Source organism: Scomber japonicus, chromosome 1 (genome assembly GCF_027409825.1).
Source record: "Scomber japonicus isolate fScoJap1 chromosome 1, fScoJap1.pri, whole genome shotgun sequence".
NCBI lineage: Eukaryota > Metazoa > Chordata > Actinopteri > Scombriformes > Scombridae > Scomber > Scomber japonicus.
This window is the reverse complement of record NC_070578.1, coordinates 37,579,977-37,594,664: the sequence shown is the minus strand read 5'-3', so window position 1 is coordinate 37,594,664 and position 14,688 is coordinate 37,579,977. Positions and strand designations below refer to the sequence as shown.

The window sequence follows — 14,688 nt, the reverse complement described above, 5'->3', positions numbered from 1 at the left end:
TGAAGGATGGAAGGGAGGAAAGGGAGGGTGGAAAGGAAGGAAGGACAGAGGAAAGTAGGAAGGAAAGAAGGACAGAGGAAGGAAGGAAGGAAGGAAGGAAGGATGGAAGGGAGGAGAGAAGGATGGAAGGGAGGAAGAAAGGAGGAGGGAAGGAAAGCTGGAAGGAAGGAATGAAGGAAGGAAGTAAGGAAAGGAGGAAGAAAGGAGGAAAGGAGGAAGGGAGGAAGAAAGGAGGAAAGGAGGAATGAAGGAGGGAAGGGAGGAAGAAAGGAGGAGGGAAGGAAAGCTGGAAGGAAAGAAGGAAGGAAGGAAGGAAGGAAGGAAGGAGGAAGAAAGAAGGAATGAAGGAGAGAAGGAAGGAAGGGAGGGTGGAAAGGAAGGAAGGAAGGAAGGAAGGAAGGAAGGGAGGAAGAAGGAGGGAAGGGAGGAAGAAAGGAGGAGGGAAGGAAAGCTGGAAGGAAGGAAGGAAATAAAGGAGTAAGAAGGAAGGAAGGAAGGAAGGAGCAAAGAAAGAGAGAGGAGGGGAAGAAGGAAGGGAAAATTTAAGAAAGAGGGAAGAAGGAAGGAAGGAAGGAACAGTCAAAAAAGAGATGGGGTCAATTTGACCCGGGAGGACGACAGGAGGGTTAAAGGCAAGTTTTGGCTTCAGATTTCTATAATGTGATGTTTAAAGGAGGAGTTCACAGTTTTTAAAGGAGCGTAAATGAACATTAAAGGTGTTTTTTCTTGCTGTAATGATTCCTCCTGTTCATACTGACCATTAGAAGATCCTTCATAATAAACTTATAATGGAAGTGATGGAGGACTAAATCCACAGTCCTCCTTCTGTGCTAAAAAAATGTATTTAAGGACGAAAAAAGAAGAGAATTCATGAAGGGAAAGTAGGAAGGAAAGAAGGACAGAGGAAGGAAGGAAGGAAGGAAGGAAGGAAGGAAGGAAGGAAGGAAGGAGGAAGAAAGAAGGAATGAAGGAGAGAAGGAAGGAAGGGAGGGTGGAAAGGAAGGAAGGACAGAGGAAAGTAGGAAGGAAAGAAGGACAGAGGAAGGAAGGAATGAAGGAAGGAAGGATGGAAGGGAGGAAAGAAGGATGGAAGGGAGGGTGGAAAGGAAGGAAGGACAGAGGAAAGTAGGAAGGAAAGAAGGACAGAGGAAGGAAGGAATGAAGGAGAGGAGGAAGGAAGGGAGGGTGGAAAGGAAGGAAGGACAGAGGAAAGTAGGAAGGAAAGAAGGACAGAGGAAGGAAGGAAGGAAGAAAGGAAGGATGGAAGGGAGGAAAGAAGGATGGAAGGGAGGAAGAAAGGATGGATGGAAGGAAGGAAGGAAGAAAGGAGGAGGGAAGGAAAGCTGGAAGGAAGGAAGGAAGGAAGTAAGGAAAGGAGGAAGAAAGGAGGAAAGGAGGAAGAAAGGAGGAAAGGAGGAATGAAGGAGGGAAGGGAGGAAGAAAGGAGGAGGGAAGGAAAGCTGGAAGGAAGGAAGGGAGGAAGAAGGAGGGAAGGGAGGAAGAAAGGAGGAGGGAAGGAAAGCTGGAAGGAAGGAAGGGAGGAATGAAGGAGGGAAGGGAGGAAGAAAGGAGGAGGGAAGGAAAGCTGGAAGGAAGGAAGGAAATAAAGGAGTAAGAAGGAAGGAAGGAAGGAAGGAAGGAAGGAGCAAAGAAAGAGAGAGGAGGGGAAGAAGGAAGGGAAAATTTAAGAAAGAGGGAAGAAGGAAGGAAGGAAGGAACAGTCAAAAAAGAGATGGGGTCAATTTGACCCGGGAGGACGACAGGAGGGTTAAAGGCAAGTTTTGGCTTCAGATTTCTATAATGTGATGTTTAAAGGAGGAGTTCACAGTTTTTAAAGGAGCACAAATGAATATTAAAGCATGTTTTTCTTGCTGTAATGATTCCTCCTGTTCATACTGACCATTAGAAGATCCTTCATAATAAACTTATAATGGAAGTGATGGAGGACTAAATTTAAAAAAATGTATTTAAAAGTTGATCTGAAGCTAATATGAAGCTTCAGATGACAGGAAGAAAGAAAGAAAGAAGGAGGAAGGAGGAAAGAAAAAAGGAAGAAGGAGGAAAGAAAGAAAAAGGAGGAAGATGAAGAAAGAAAAAGAAAGAAGGAAAGAAAGAAAGAAAAAGGAGAAGAAAGATGAAAGAAAAAGAAAAGTTAAGAAGGAAAGAATGAAGGAAATAAAGAAAGAAAGACAGAAAGAAGGAAAGAAAAAGAAAAAGGAGGAGAAAGAAGAAAAAGAAAGAAAGAAGGAAAGAAAGAGAGAAGAGAAAGAAAGAGAAGAAAGATGAAAGAAAGTTAAAGAATGAAGGAAATAAAGACAGAGAAGGAAAGAGACAGAAGGAAAGAGGAGAAAGAAAGAAGAAAAAGCAGGAAGATAAAGACAGAAAAAGAAAGAAAAAAGGAAAGATGAAGGAAGAAAGAAAGGAGGAAGATGAAGAAAGAAAGAGGAGGAAGAAGAAAGAAGAAAGAAGTTAAGTTAAGGAAAGAAAGGAAATAAAGAAGGGAGGAGAAAGAAGAAAGAAAGAAAAGAAAAAGCAAGATAAAGACAGAAAAAGGAGAAGAAAGAAAGAAAATTTCAATTTCATTCTTTAACCACAAAGATGAACTTTCAAATTTGTGGGATTTCCCCCCCCCTTTTAGTTTTATCCCACAAATATTCCCATCACTGTACATTTACTCTCATCTGTCAGTAGCTCGTACTCCAAGTATATTCAGTTTATTTTTACATTGTAGTTTTGTTTTAATATTTCATTTCTAGCTTTATTTTGAAGGAATCCACTAGTTTTACTTGAGCTTTAGTTTGAAGGAATCCACTAGTTTTACTTGAGCTTTAGTTTGAAGGAATCCACTAGTTTTACTTGAGCTTTAGTTTGAAGGAATCCACTAGTTTTACTTGAGCTTTAGTTTGAAGGAATCCACTAGTTTTACTTGAGCTTTAGTTTGAAGGAATCCACTAGTTTTACTTGAGCTTTAGTTTGAAGGAATCCACTAGTTTTACTTGAGCTTTAGTTTGAAGGAATCCACTAGTTTTACTTGAGCTTTAGTTGGAAGGAATCCACTAGTTTTACTTGAGCTTTAGTTTGAAGGAATCCACTAGTTTTACTTGAGCTTTAGTTGGAAGGAATCCACTAGTTTTACTTGAGCTTTAGTTTGAAGGAATCCACTAGTTTTACTTGAGCTTTAGTTTGAAGGAATCCACTAGTTTTACTTGAGCTTTAGTTGGAAGGAATCCACTAGTTTTACTTGAGCTTTAGTTTGAAGGAATCCACTAGTTTTACTTGAGCTTTAGTTTGAAGGAATCCACTAGTTTTACTTGAGCTTTAGTTGGAAGGAATCCACTAGTTTTACTTGAGCTTTAGTTTGAAGGAATCCACTAGTTTTACTTGAGCTTTAGTTTGAAGGAATCCACTAGTTTTACTTGAGCTTTAGTTTGATGGAATCCACTAGTTTTACTTGAGCTTTAGTTTGATGGAATCCACTAGTTTTACTTGAGCTTTAGTTTGAAGGAATCCACTAGTTTTACTTGAGCTTTAGTTTGAAGGAATCCACTAGTTTTACTTGAGCTTTAGTTTGAAGGAATCCACTCGTTTTACTTGAGCTTTAGTTTGAAGGAATCCACTAGGTTTACTTGAGCTTTAGTTTGAAGGAATCCACTAGTTTTACTTGAGCTTTAGTTTGAAGGAATCCACTAGTTTTACTTGAGCTTTAGTTTGAAGGAATCCACTAGGTTTACTTGAGCTTTAGTTTGAAGGAATCCACTAGGTTTACTTGAGCTTTAGTTTGAAGGAATCCACTAGGTTTACTTGAGCTTTAGTTTGAAGGAATCCACTAGGTTTACTTGAGCTTTAGTTTGAAGGAATCCACTAGGTTTACTTGAGCTTTAGTTTGAAGGAATCCACTAGGTTTACTTGAGCTTTAGTTTGAAGGAATCCACTAGGTTTACTTGAGCTTTAGTTTGAAGGAATCCACTAGGTTTACTTGAGCTTTAGTTTGAAGGAATCCACTAGGTTTACTTGAGCTTTAGTTTGAAGGAATCCACTAGGTTTACTTGAGCTTTAGTTTGAAGGAATCCACTAGGTTTACTTGAGCTTTAGTTTGAAGGAATCCACTAGGTTTACTTGAGCTTTAGTTTGAAGGAATCCACTAGTTTTACTTGAGCTTTAGTTGGAAGGAATCCACTAGTTTTACTTGAGCTTTAGTTTGAAGGAATCCACTAGTTTTACTTGAGCTTTAGTTTGAAGGAATCCACTAGTTTTACTTGAGCTTTAGTTTGATGGAATCCACTAGTTTTACTTGAGCTTTAGTTTGATGGAATCCACTAGTTTTACTTGAGCTTTAGTTTGAAGGAATCCACTAGTTTTACTTGAGCTTTAGTTTGAAGGAATCCACTAGTTTTACTTGAGCTTTAGTTTGAAGGAATCCACTAGGTTTACTTGAGCTTTAGTTTGAAGGAATCCACTAGGTTTACTTGAGCTTTAGTTTGAAGGAATCCACTAGGTTTACTTGAGCTTTAGTTTGAAGGAATCCACTAGGTTTACTTGAGCTTTAGTTTGAAGGAATCCACTAGGTTTACTTGAGCTTTAGTTTGAAGGAATCCACTAGGTTTACTTGAGCTTTAGTTTGAAGGAATCCACTAGGTTTACTTGAGCTTTAGTTTGAAGGAATCCACTAGGTTTACTTGAGCTTTAGTTTGAAGGAATCCACTAGGTTTACTTGAGCTTTAGTTTGAAGGAATCCACTAGGTTTACTTGAGCTTTAGTTTGAAGGAATCCACTAGGTTTACTTGAGCTTTAGTTTGAAGGAATCCACTAGGTTTACTTGAGCTTTAGTTTGAAGGAATCCACTAGGTTTACTTGAGCTTTAGTTTGAAGGAATCCACTAGGTTTACTTGAGCTTTAGTTTGAAGGAATCCACTAGGTTTACTTGAGCTTTAGTTTGAAGGAATCCACTCGGTTTACTTGAGCTTTAGTTTGAAGGAATCCACTAGGTTTACTTTAGCTTTATTTTGAAGGAATCCACTAAGTTTACTTGAGCTTTATTTTGAAGGAATTGACTAGTTTTAGTTGACTATAATAACCCTGGGGTGCAGACCGGTAAGTAAATGTAGGAATCTTTTAGTACTTAAAGAGATCGTTTTATTAAATACGTTCAGTCAGGATTCAGAGTAAAAGAAACCACTCATCCACAAGAACCATCAAAGTTTACAAACCAAGCTAAAAGTGATTTATTTAGCTTTTAAATTAATTAACAGTGAAAAACAACCACATGTATCCTGCACAATACTTCCAAACATCAGAAAAGTACAAGATGCAGCCTTATCTATCTACCTACCTACATCTATCACATGACTACAGCTGTGTTTAAGTGTGTATGCTCATGTAATCATAGATGCATATTAGAAAAAAAGCAAAATATCCCAAATTAAGGCACCGACTGTCGACTGAGGTAGAAAGACTTTAAACAGACTTTACATCCAGCAGGTTAAAGCCATAAAATCATTAAAGTCTGAAGTCTGGCTAAAGCTGCTGCTGGAAGCCACTTGATTTTAAAACTGTAAATTCTCATAATGCATCTATAACCTGATTGAAAGGCTGCAAAACAATCACAAAATAAAAAAGGTGCAGTCCAATAAAATGACGCGTACCACAATTTTTGGCTAAAGCGAGTCACCATCATTTAAAAGCAAAAAATAAAGTAGTGCCCCCAAAAATTGTATGAACAAAATCAAGCTTGAATCAAACATTATATATAAAAAAAAACTAAACATTTATTTAAAATACAACTAGTGAAGTTTCTCCACAGGTCATGAATCTAAAAAAATAAAGTGCAAGGGTTTTGAAAAATGTCCACTGATGGAAAGAGAAGAATAATGAGATGTTCAGGTCTCTCAGTGATTGTTGAGTAGCGGAGCCGCCAGCTTCTGGATGAGCTCAGACTTCAGCTGAGGGACCAGACTGATCTTCAACAACTTGCTGCTCGAGTATTTGTTCTTGATGGCCTGCAGAGAGAAAAAAAAAAAAATCATTAAAAACATGCCTCATGTTTTTTTAAGTTATATATTTGGGCTTTTATTCTGAAGTCTCACCTGGAACTTCGTCTTCCCGTCGTTCACCGTCACGACGTTTTTGGCGATGTGCTGCATGATGGGCTTCAGGTGAGCCTCGTCGTAGGTCGAGTAGTGCTGCTGGGTAGGAGACTGATGAGAAAGGAGGGAGGAGAGGATAGTTAAAGAAAAGGGAAGCTTCAGATTAGTGCTGGGTGGTATGAACAAAAATGTATATCATGGTATTTTTCAAAATAAAAGCACTTTAATGGTATATGACTGTACTTTTCTTGCATAATCAGCTGTTCACAACATCTACTGGTTGAGAGAGGAACTACTACTCTACTGCAGTAGACTGACTTAGATAAACCTTTGTTAATAATTTTATTTTGAAAGCTCAGACAGGAAGTTGCTGCAGCTCTGTTAGTTTAACAGAAGCTGAAACACACGGTGAAATGTTTTAACTGTAAATAAAAGTGCAGAGTTTCCAGCCTGCGTCAGACGATGCCAAGTTTACTGACTAATTATTAAAAACCAGGATGTGATGTGTGAACTATCGTCATGGTAACTTGCTCGGCAGGAAGCACAACACTGAAAAGGGTCCTGCCTGAAACAGTGTGGTGTGGCGCAGTGTTCCTAACATGATGAAATACACCGGTATGACGGCACATTAAATATACACTATTCAATGTGAACCGGTAAACTGCCCAGCTCTACTTCAGATATTAAAAAACCCCGATGGATTCAAGTCCTAACTCACCCACGGCAGCCCTTCCAGCAGGAGCTGAGAGAGGCAGAAGGAAGCGGCGGCGACCTCCGAGGGACGGTAGTGAACCATGTCGTAGTCGATGAGCGTCAACTCCATCAGGTACTTGGCCAGCGTGTGTCTCTCTACGTCGGACTGAGACACAGAACAGAAACACACACTGAGGACTCCTGTGACACTTTAAAGGATTTCATTCAAAGCATTAAACAACATGTCTGATATAGCAGTAATGAGTCATGTGCAGTAAAAAGAAAGTCAGATACAATTTCTGCAAGTATAATATGGGATAAAAACCCTCAACTGTAAAACTTTATCTACAACTTGCAGCTTTAAAAACATCTTACAAGCTCAACTGCTGTTAGACAAAGTGCATATCTGACAGATGTGGACTGCAGACCCGACTGTTAAGATAAAGATTTACTAGGAGCATTGTATGTGGTAAAATGAGTCTTGTGTAAACTCCATTTAAAAAAAAAAAGTGTAATTATGAAGATTTTAGTGCATTGTGTTGGCAGCTCAGTTTAACTATTACTAAAAAGGGGAAATCACTAGTTAACCATTCAGATAAAATAAAAAGTGATAAATGCTGATAGCAGTTTGGGCTTACAACTAAAACTATATATAGTTCACATTGTTACTGTGTTACTGTGGCTGTGATGGTGCTCGTCATTCAAGTCAAGTCTTCCCTTCTCTTTGATCCAATAGCGTGGATGCCGTCTGATATATTTGACTATTTGTGGCTCGTTCAAGTACCTCAGCAGAAATGTTTAACAGCCTTCAGATGCAATGATAAGTGTTCTACAACCCATTTTATTCTTATAATAAAAAGAATAAAACAATCTACGGGATCTATCGTCACTTTCATGCAGATTGTGGCTCATTAAACACTGCTGCTCATGTGGGAATGTTGGGGCCCTTTCAAAATAAAAGCTGAAGGAGTTCAGTTTAGAAGCTGCTCTATGTGTAAAGAGCCTTCAGATAACCTTGTTGTGATTTGGCGCTATACAAATAAAGCTTGATTGACAGGTTGGGAGGACGGGACAGGAAGCCATCATCATCATCATCATCATCCTCCATGCAGACACTCACCGTGGCAACCTTGGAGGCCCTCCTGAGGAAGTGCAGCGGCAGGGGGCGCCCCAGCTCGAACTTGAGGCTCCTCAGGATCAGCTGCTCCATCTCCAGGATCTGAGGCTTGGTGAAGGCGTTGTCGGTGATGTAGGCGAAGTCTCCCACCTCCGGCGCGTACATCTCCTCGTACTTGCAGGCCACCAGCATGGAGGTCACGCCCACGAGCTGCAGCTTCCTGCGAGAGACCGGCTGGACCTGCAGAGCACGACGGGAAGGGTTTAATTTAACACAGCTCAGGAAAGACAGGAGAATACTGCGACACCGTTTCAGGCGGGACCCTTTTCAGTGTTGCACTTCCTGTCGCTCAACAAACAGAAGATGTTTGCCTGCCGAGCTGGTTACCATGACGATAGTTCACACATCACTTCCTGGTTTTTAATAATCAGTCAGTAAACTCAGCATCGTCTGACGCAGGCTGGAAACTCTGCACTTTTATTTACAGTTAAAACATTTCACCGTGTGTTTCAGCTTCTGTTAAACTAATGGAGCTGCGGTGGCTTCCTGTCTAAGCTTTTCAAAATAAAACCTTTGTTATTGTGCTCTTATTAAAAAAGTTGGGGCTGTAAATTAAAGACAAAAACAGGAGATGAGTCTAAAATACGGGAAAAACGGGAATGTTGTCAGCTCTGATATTACGAATATTCACTCATCATGACAATAGTCCATCCTAAGTCAATCTACTGCAGTAGAGTAATAGTTCCCCTCTCAACCAGTAGATGTTGTGAACAGCTGATTATGCATGAAAAAAAAAATACTGTCATATACCGTGAACTAGGCATGGGCCGGTATGATAATCAGAAAATATCAGTTTCACGGTATGGAGGTATTGTGATTACAGCTCTAAAATGTTCCTAAAAAGAATAAAGACAGACATGTTCATTTAACCTGAATCTGTAATGACGGTGTGAGGGGTCGTGATACTCTACGCTGCAGCTGCACCACCTGAGGGATTTCTGACCTGCATTTCCTGTCTCTGACCAGACAGGAAACAGCTCATACCTTAGGAACGGTATAACAATTTGGCAGTTTCGGTTATCGTGACTTCTTATCGCGGTATACCTTGAACACGGTTATCATCCCATGCCTACCGTGAACCTGCTTTTATATTGAAAAGTGATATTTTTGTTCATACCGCCCAGCCAGCACTACAAGTGAGGTGTGTGTATTTTTTACCTGGAGGAAACGATCCAGGATGGCAACAGTGAGGTACAGAGTCTCCTGCAGCAGCTGGAACCTGGAGTGAACCTGGACCATCCAGTCGATCAGGAGAGCCCGCATGCGCCCGTTGATCTCATAGCCCTGCATGTAGTTGGCTCGTATGGCCTGCTCCACCTGCAGAGAAGGAGAGACGAGGCTGTTACCACGACTACCAGACAGAGCGGTTAGTGCGGAGGAGAGTTGGGCTCGGAGCGGAGGATGATGACTTACCTCCAGCTGGTGGAGATATTTGTAGATGTCTTTGACGTATTGCGAGCAGAGCTGCGGCATGTCTCCGTCGTCCTCGTCCACGTCCTCCACGGTGAGCAGCGCCTCGGAGAACGCCTGGCACAGTTCGTCCTGCTGCATCGACACGTCGGCCGGCTCCTCTGGAACCGCAGGGACGGGGTCTGCGGGGGCTTCGACCCGAGCCGCGGGAGGCAGCGGCTGGGTCGGCTTCACTTTGAGGCCGGCAGATGGTTTGGCTGATTCTTTGGTTGGTCCTTTCCTCTGGAGGAGAGATGAAGTTATGAGATTGTGAAGTCAGCATTCAAAACTCAAGAGTCGCACCAGATGACTGTTGTATATCAGTAGCTTGTAAGTCAGAATTAAAAGTTGACTAGAAGCTACCTGACGGAAACTCCTTTTTTAAATCAAGTGTCTTAAACCAGCAGTCAGGTTTCCATATGAGCAGTGAAAGAGGTTCTCCTCTCTGTAATCATTCCTCCTGTTCATAGTGACTATTAAAAGATCTCCTTCAAATGTGCTTTCAATGTAAAGTGATGGAGGACTAAATCCACACAGTCATTTAACCCTCCTGTTGTCCTCGAGGGGAAGGAAGAAAGAAAAGAAAGGAGGGGAAGGAAGAAAGAAAAGGATGGATGAAGGAAGAGAGAAATGAAAAGGAAAAAAGGAAGGGACAAAAGAAGGTGGTAGGGAGGAAGGACAGAGGATAGAAGGAAGGGAGGAAGGACAGACAGAAGGGATAGCCAAAACAGACAGGGTCAATTTGACCCAGGAGGACAACACAAAGGTTAAGTGTCTGATCAGCTTCTATTGAGCTTCAGCAGTGTGAGTTACTATAGTTACTATGGTAACAGTGTGAGTTACTATAGTTATTATAGTTACTATGGTAACAGTGTGAGTTAGTCATATCAAGTGATATCTGACACATTTACAGTCTTTATAGCATCAGATTCCCTCTTAGTGTTTCCTGTTGAGCTGTGGTGGAAGTATAGTAACAAAAAGACTTTGCTACTAAAAACACTGTAACGCTGAAACATAGAAGATGAAGATGAAGACTCATTTGGACGCTGAAGCTTCATATTAACTTTTAAATAAAATTTTAGCACAGGAGGAGGACTGTGGATTTAGTCCTCCATTACTTTACATTATTAGTTTATTATGAAGGATCTTCTAATGGTCAGTATGAACAGGAGGAATCATTACAACAAGAAAAAAACAGTTTAATGTTCATTTTGGGCTCCTGACTGTTGTTTTAAGCTATGCATTGAACTCACTTTGGAGTATTTATACATTGTTTAATTGGTGCATTGGCTTATTAGTGATTTAAGTAGTTTGTTCCCCTTAATGTCACCTTTGTAATGTTGACTGCTGCTCCAGGAAAGTTGGTAATCTCTCCAAGAGCAGCTCTCCTCGGACCTGCAGCCGTGGTTTTACCCATCTTAGCCGGGTTGTTTCCGACTGGGAGCCGCTGGAAACACAAAAAAATATTCAATTAAATAAGTTAAGATAAAAAGAAAAGCCGTCTGACACACAGCTGCGTTTAAAAGCTGCACAAAAACACACAAAGACCAAAGCTAGCTCCGAGCTAACGCAGAGGACAGACGGTGCAAAACTTCAGAAATAAAACATAAAAACTAATAAATAAAAACATTTACTCACCACAGCACGAGCTTCAACAGAAGACATGTTAAGGACAAACTGTGACTTTTAAAAAAAACCGACTTATTTGAACAGCAAACAGCAGCTTTACCGAGCAGATCCGAGCACGCTTAGTCCTGCAGGTAAACACCGGAAGCTCGGGCATCATTCAAATACCGCTCCGTGCGCTCTGATTGGACGAGGCGCTCAGAGGACGCTCCTGATTGGCTGACGGCAATGAGGTCATAAGTACAGATAATTTACACTTTATTGTTATTTTATTTAAATATAAACTCTTTTATCTCTTTCTTTATTGAGTTGAACACTTTCAAATATGTTGCTATTTTATTATTATTGCTTTTTTTTATTGTTAATTGCACATTTTTATAATCTCAGGATCTTCTGCACATTTATATATTAACAGAAATGTTGTATTGTATAATATACTATACTATAATATACTAGTATAATAAAATACTACATTATAATATTTTATTTTATCACTTTCTCTCTTCTGCTGCTACTTTTCTCCCACTGTACTGCTGTGTACATTTGAATTTCTCCCACATAATATCTTTTCTTAATTTTTTAATTATAGAAATATATATATTTTTATTTTTTTAAAACCCTCAAAAAGAATTAATTGCCCTCTTTTATCTTTTTCTTGTTATTTACATTTTTAGAAATATTTCCATTTAATTTCTAAGTAAAAAAACTGTGTATTTATTTGAAAAACGATATATTTCTCTCTCTATATATATATTTTCTGCCTTTTTTACTGAAAAATTCAAACTGAATTTTGAAGATACTTTTAATGATATTCCATAAATGTCTTATTGTAAATAAATAACTTCTAAATATCTAAAGCCTGATAATATATCTTATTCCTCTGTGTCTTAGACCTCCATTGGTTTCACACTGCTGCTCTGATACTTTCATTCATTATTACAAACACACACCTTATAGTTTAATTTGGCTCAATCAAACACAGCTGTGTGAAACCAGAGACATTATAATAAGAGGAGACATATCACTCCCATTGAAATGCATAGGGAAACTACGTAACGCCAAGATGGCCGGTGTTTGCACATGTCCCGCCTCTTCTGGTGCCGTTGCTCCAATCATTTTGCTGGTCCTACGCGGTCACGTTTTTGCGACACTTGGAAGTCATTTTCAACAGCGACATTTTAAAACACATGATCAGCAGTTTATACTACTTTGTGTACATATATTTTGTAATGCTTTATCCAAAATTGTGGCATGATCTGGGAAAGTTGACTGTGAGCAAACTCCTGTCTCTGCTGTGAGCGTAAGATAACGTCTTGCTGTCAGTGCCTGCCGTAAATGAAGACTGTCGTGAAGTATTGCGCATGCGCAGTCCAAGATACCTGTAAGGAAAAAGGCTTTTAAAACGTTAATTTGATACCAAACCATCAAACCCTTTCAGCGATTATAGTTTGATTTTCATCGTGATTTCAAAACATATGTTTTTTATGTCCCTTAGACCTCGGAAAATGGAGATACAGCTCTCTCCCTATTCATTTAGATAGCCGGTTGGTCTTCCTATGGCCAAATAGCTGCCCGGAGGCGTGGCCAATTTTGCCGCCGAGTGAGATGACTTGCCTTAGAAGGACTTTGGTGAAACTCACTACATCAAGTTAAAGTGGATTCATCCGCCGGTGAAAGTAGTCCCTGATGAATCCACTTATTTCTTCCAGCTGTTGAAGGAAATTACTGAAACTTTCAAAATAAATAGATTTTAAAAAATTAAACTACGAATTTGTGATTTGTTTTTAAAGATTTACCAGTAGTGGATTCATCCGCCGGTGGAAATAGTCCCTGATGAATCCACTTATTACTTCCTGTTTGCTATAAACTACAAAGCCCAGCTGTTTAAGGAAATTACTGAGCTTTTAAAAATAAATAGATTAAACTACATATTTGTGAAGAGTTTTTAATCCTCGTGACCCTTCCCGGGTCAAATTGACCCCATCTCTTTTGACTGTTCCTTCCTTCCTTCCTTCCTTCCACCTCTCCTAAATTCCTTCCTCTTTTCCTCCCTTCCTCCTTTCCTCCCTCCCTCAATTCCTTCCTTCCTCCTTTCCTTCCACCCTTCCTTCTCTCTTAAATTCCTTCCTCTTTTTGTCCTTACTCCTTTCCTTCCTTCCTCCTTTCCTCCCTCCCTCCTTACTCCATTCCTTCTTTCATTCCTTCCTTCCTTCCTCCCTCCCTCCCTCCTTTCCTTCCTTCCTTCCTTCCTCCTTTCCTCCCTCACTCCTTACTCCATTCCTTCTTTCCTTCCTTCTCTCCTTCCTCCCTCCCTCCCTCCTTACTCCTTTCCTTCCTTCCTTCCACCTCTCCTAAATTCCTTCCTCTTTTCGTCCTTACTCCTTTCCTTCCTTGCTCCCTCCTTTCCTTCCACCCTTCCTTCTCTCCGAAATTCCTTCCTCTTTTCGTCCTTACTCCTTTCCTTCCTCCTTTCCTCCCTCCCTCCTTACTCATTTCCTTCCTTCCTTCCTCCTTTCCTCCCTCCCGCCTTATTCCCTTCCTTCCTTCCTCCTTTCCTTCCTCCCTTACACCTTTCCTTCCTTCCTCCCTCCTTCCCTTCATCCCTTCCTTCCTCCCTCCCTCCCTCCTTCTTTCCTTCATCCCTGCCTCTTTTCCTTCCTTCCTTCCCCCCTCCCTTCTTTCCTTCCTTTCCTTCATCCCTTCCTTTTTCCTTCCTTCCTTCCTCCTTTCCACCCTCCCTCCTTACTCCTTTCCTGAGGACAACAGGAGGGTTAAATGAGACCTTTGACTTTTAATTAACTGCCTTTATTCTCTTATTTTTTTATCATATTTTAAATCTTTTATTTTGAAGCTTTTACTTTGAGGCACTCTGAGATCTGCTTCAAATGTAAAGGCACGTATTATAAATTATTTATATAAAGATATAAAATCCACTTTGACGTCAAATCAGTCTCAGAGAAACAAGAGTCACAAAGAAACTTTATATAGTTTTCAAGTATTCAAAACTGTTAAATAAGTACAAGATGTGTTCACATGATTTACATATCGGACAATATATGCACTGCCCATTTTTAATTCTCTTTACATGTTTCCCACTACCCACGCAAAACACGCTAAAATGTCCGCAAACTATTCACATTTGTTTTGCTCTTTTTTTTTTTTTATTTAACTCCTTTTTTTTTCCTCTTTTTTTTTTTTTTTTTTTTCTTCTTTATTTTTTATTTGAAAGTTGTTGTTTGTTTTTTTATTCTGAATCAATTGGAAATCTTGACAGCTGTCTATTTGGACAAAGACCACACAGACGGTAACACCTGGAACAGTTTACAGTGTAGAGATGGAGACGTCCGACGAAGAAAAGGAGGGAGGAAAGGAAAGGAAAGGAAAGGAGGAAGGAGGGAAGGAAAGAAGGAGGGAGGGAGGAAGGAGGGAGGAGGGAGGGAGGAAGGAAGGAAAGAAGGAGGGAAGGAGGGAGGGAGGAAGGAAGGAAAGGAGGGAGGGAGGGAGGGAGGAAGGAGGGAGGGGATGAGGGAGGGAGGAAAGAAGGAAGAAAAGGAGGGAGGAAGGAAAGGAGGGAGGAAGGAAAAGAGGGAGGAAGGAAAGGAAAGAATGAGAGAGGGAGGGAGGGAGTGAGGGAAGTGGGAAGGAAGAAGGGAAGGAAAG

General features: G+C 40.4%; 1 protein-coding gene across 1 annotated transcript; it reads right to left on the bottom strand.

The window, feature by feature from the left end:
- Positions 1-5,834: 5,834 nt before the first annotated feature.
- On the bottom strand, positions 5,835-11,151 carry ccnb2 (cyclin B2). The gene is made up of 8 exons (XM_053315050.1): positions 11,041-11,151; positions 10,733-10,849; positions 9,367-9,645; positions 9,112-9,270; positions 7,897-8,133; positions 6,802-6,942; positions 6,084-6,194; positions 5,835-5,996 (listed from the first exon to the last, which is right to left on the bottom strand). Exons 1-8 carry the CDS (start codon positions 11,065-11,067, stop codon positions 5,886-5,888), a joined length of 1,182 nt encoding a protein of 393 aa, XP_053171025.1. The 5' UTR covers positions 11,068-11,151; the 3' UTR covers positions 5,835-5,885.
- Between the last annotated feature and the right edge of the window lie 3,537 nt (positions 11,152-14,688).

What these genes read in the sequence shown, in the direction of transcription:
- ccnb2 (XM_053315050.1), bottom strand. Translation starts at nt 11,067, where the DNA reads ATGTCTTCTGTTGAAGCTCGTGCTGTG. An exon ending in AATATCTCCACCAGCTGGAG is followed by an intron (nt 9,271 to 9,366) that starts GTAAGTCATCAT and finishes CCTTCTCTGCAG; the next exon opens with GTGGAGCAGGCCATACGAGC. An exon ending in GGGCCTCCAAGGTTGCCACG is followed by an intron (nt 6,943 to 7,896) that starts GTGAGTGTCTGC and finishes TCTGTGTCTCAG; the next exon opens with TCCGACGTAGAGAGACACAC.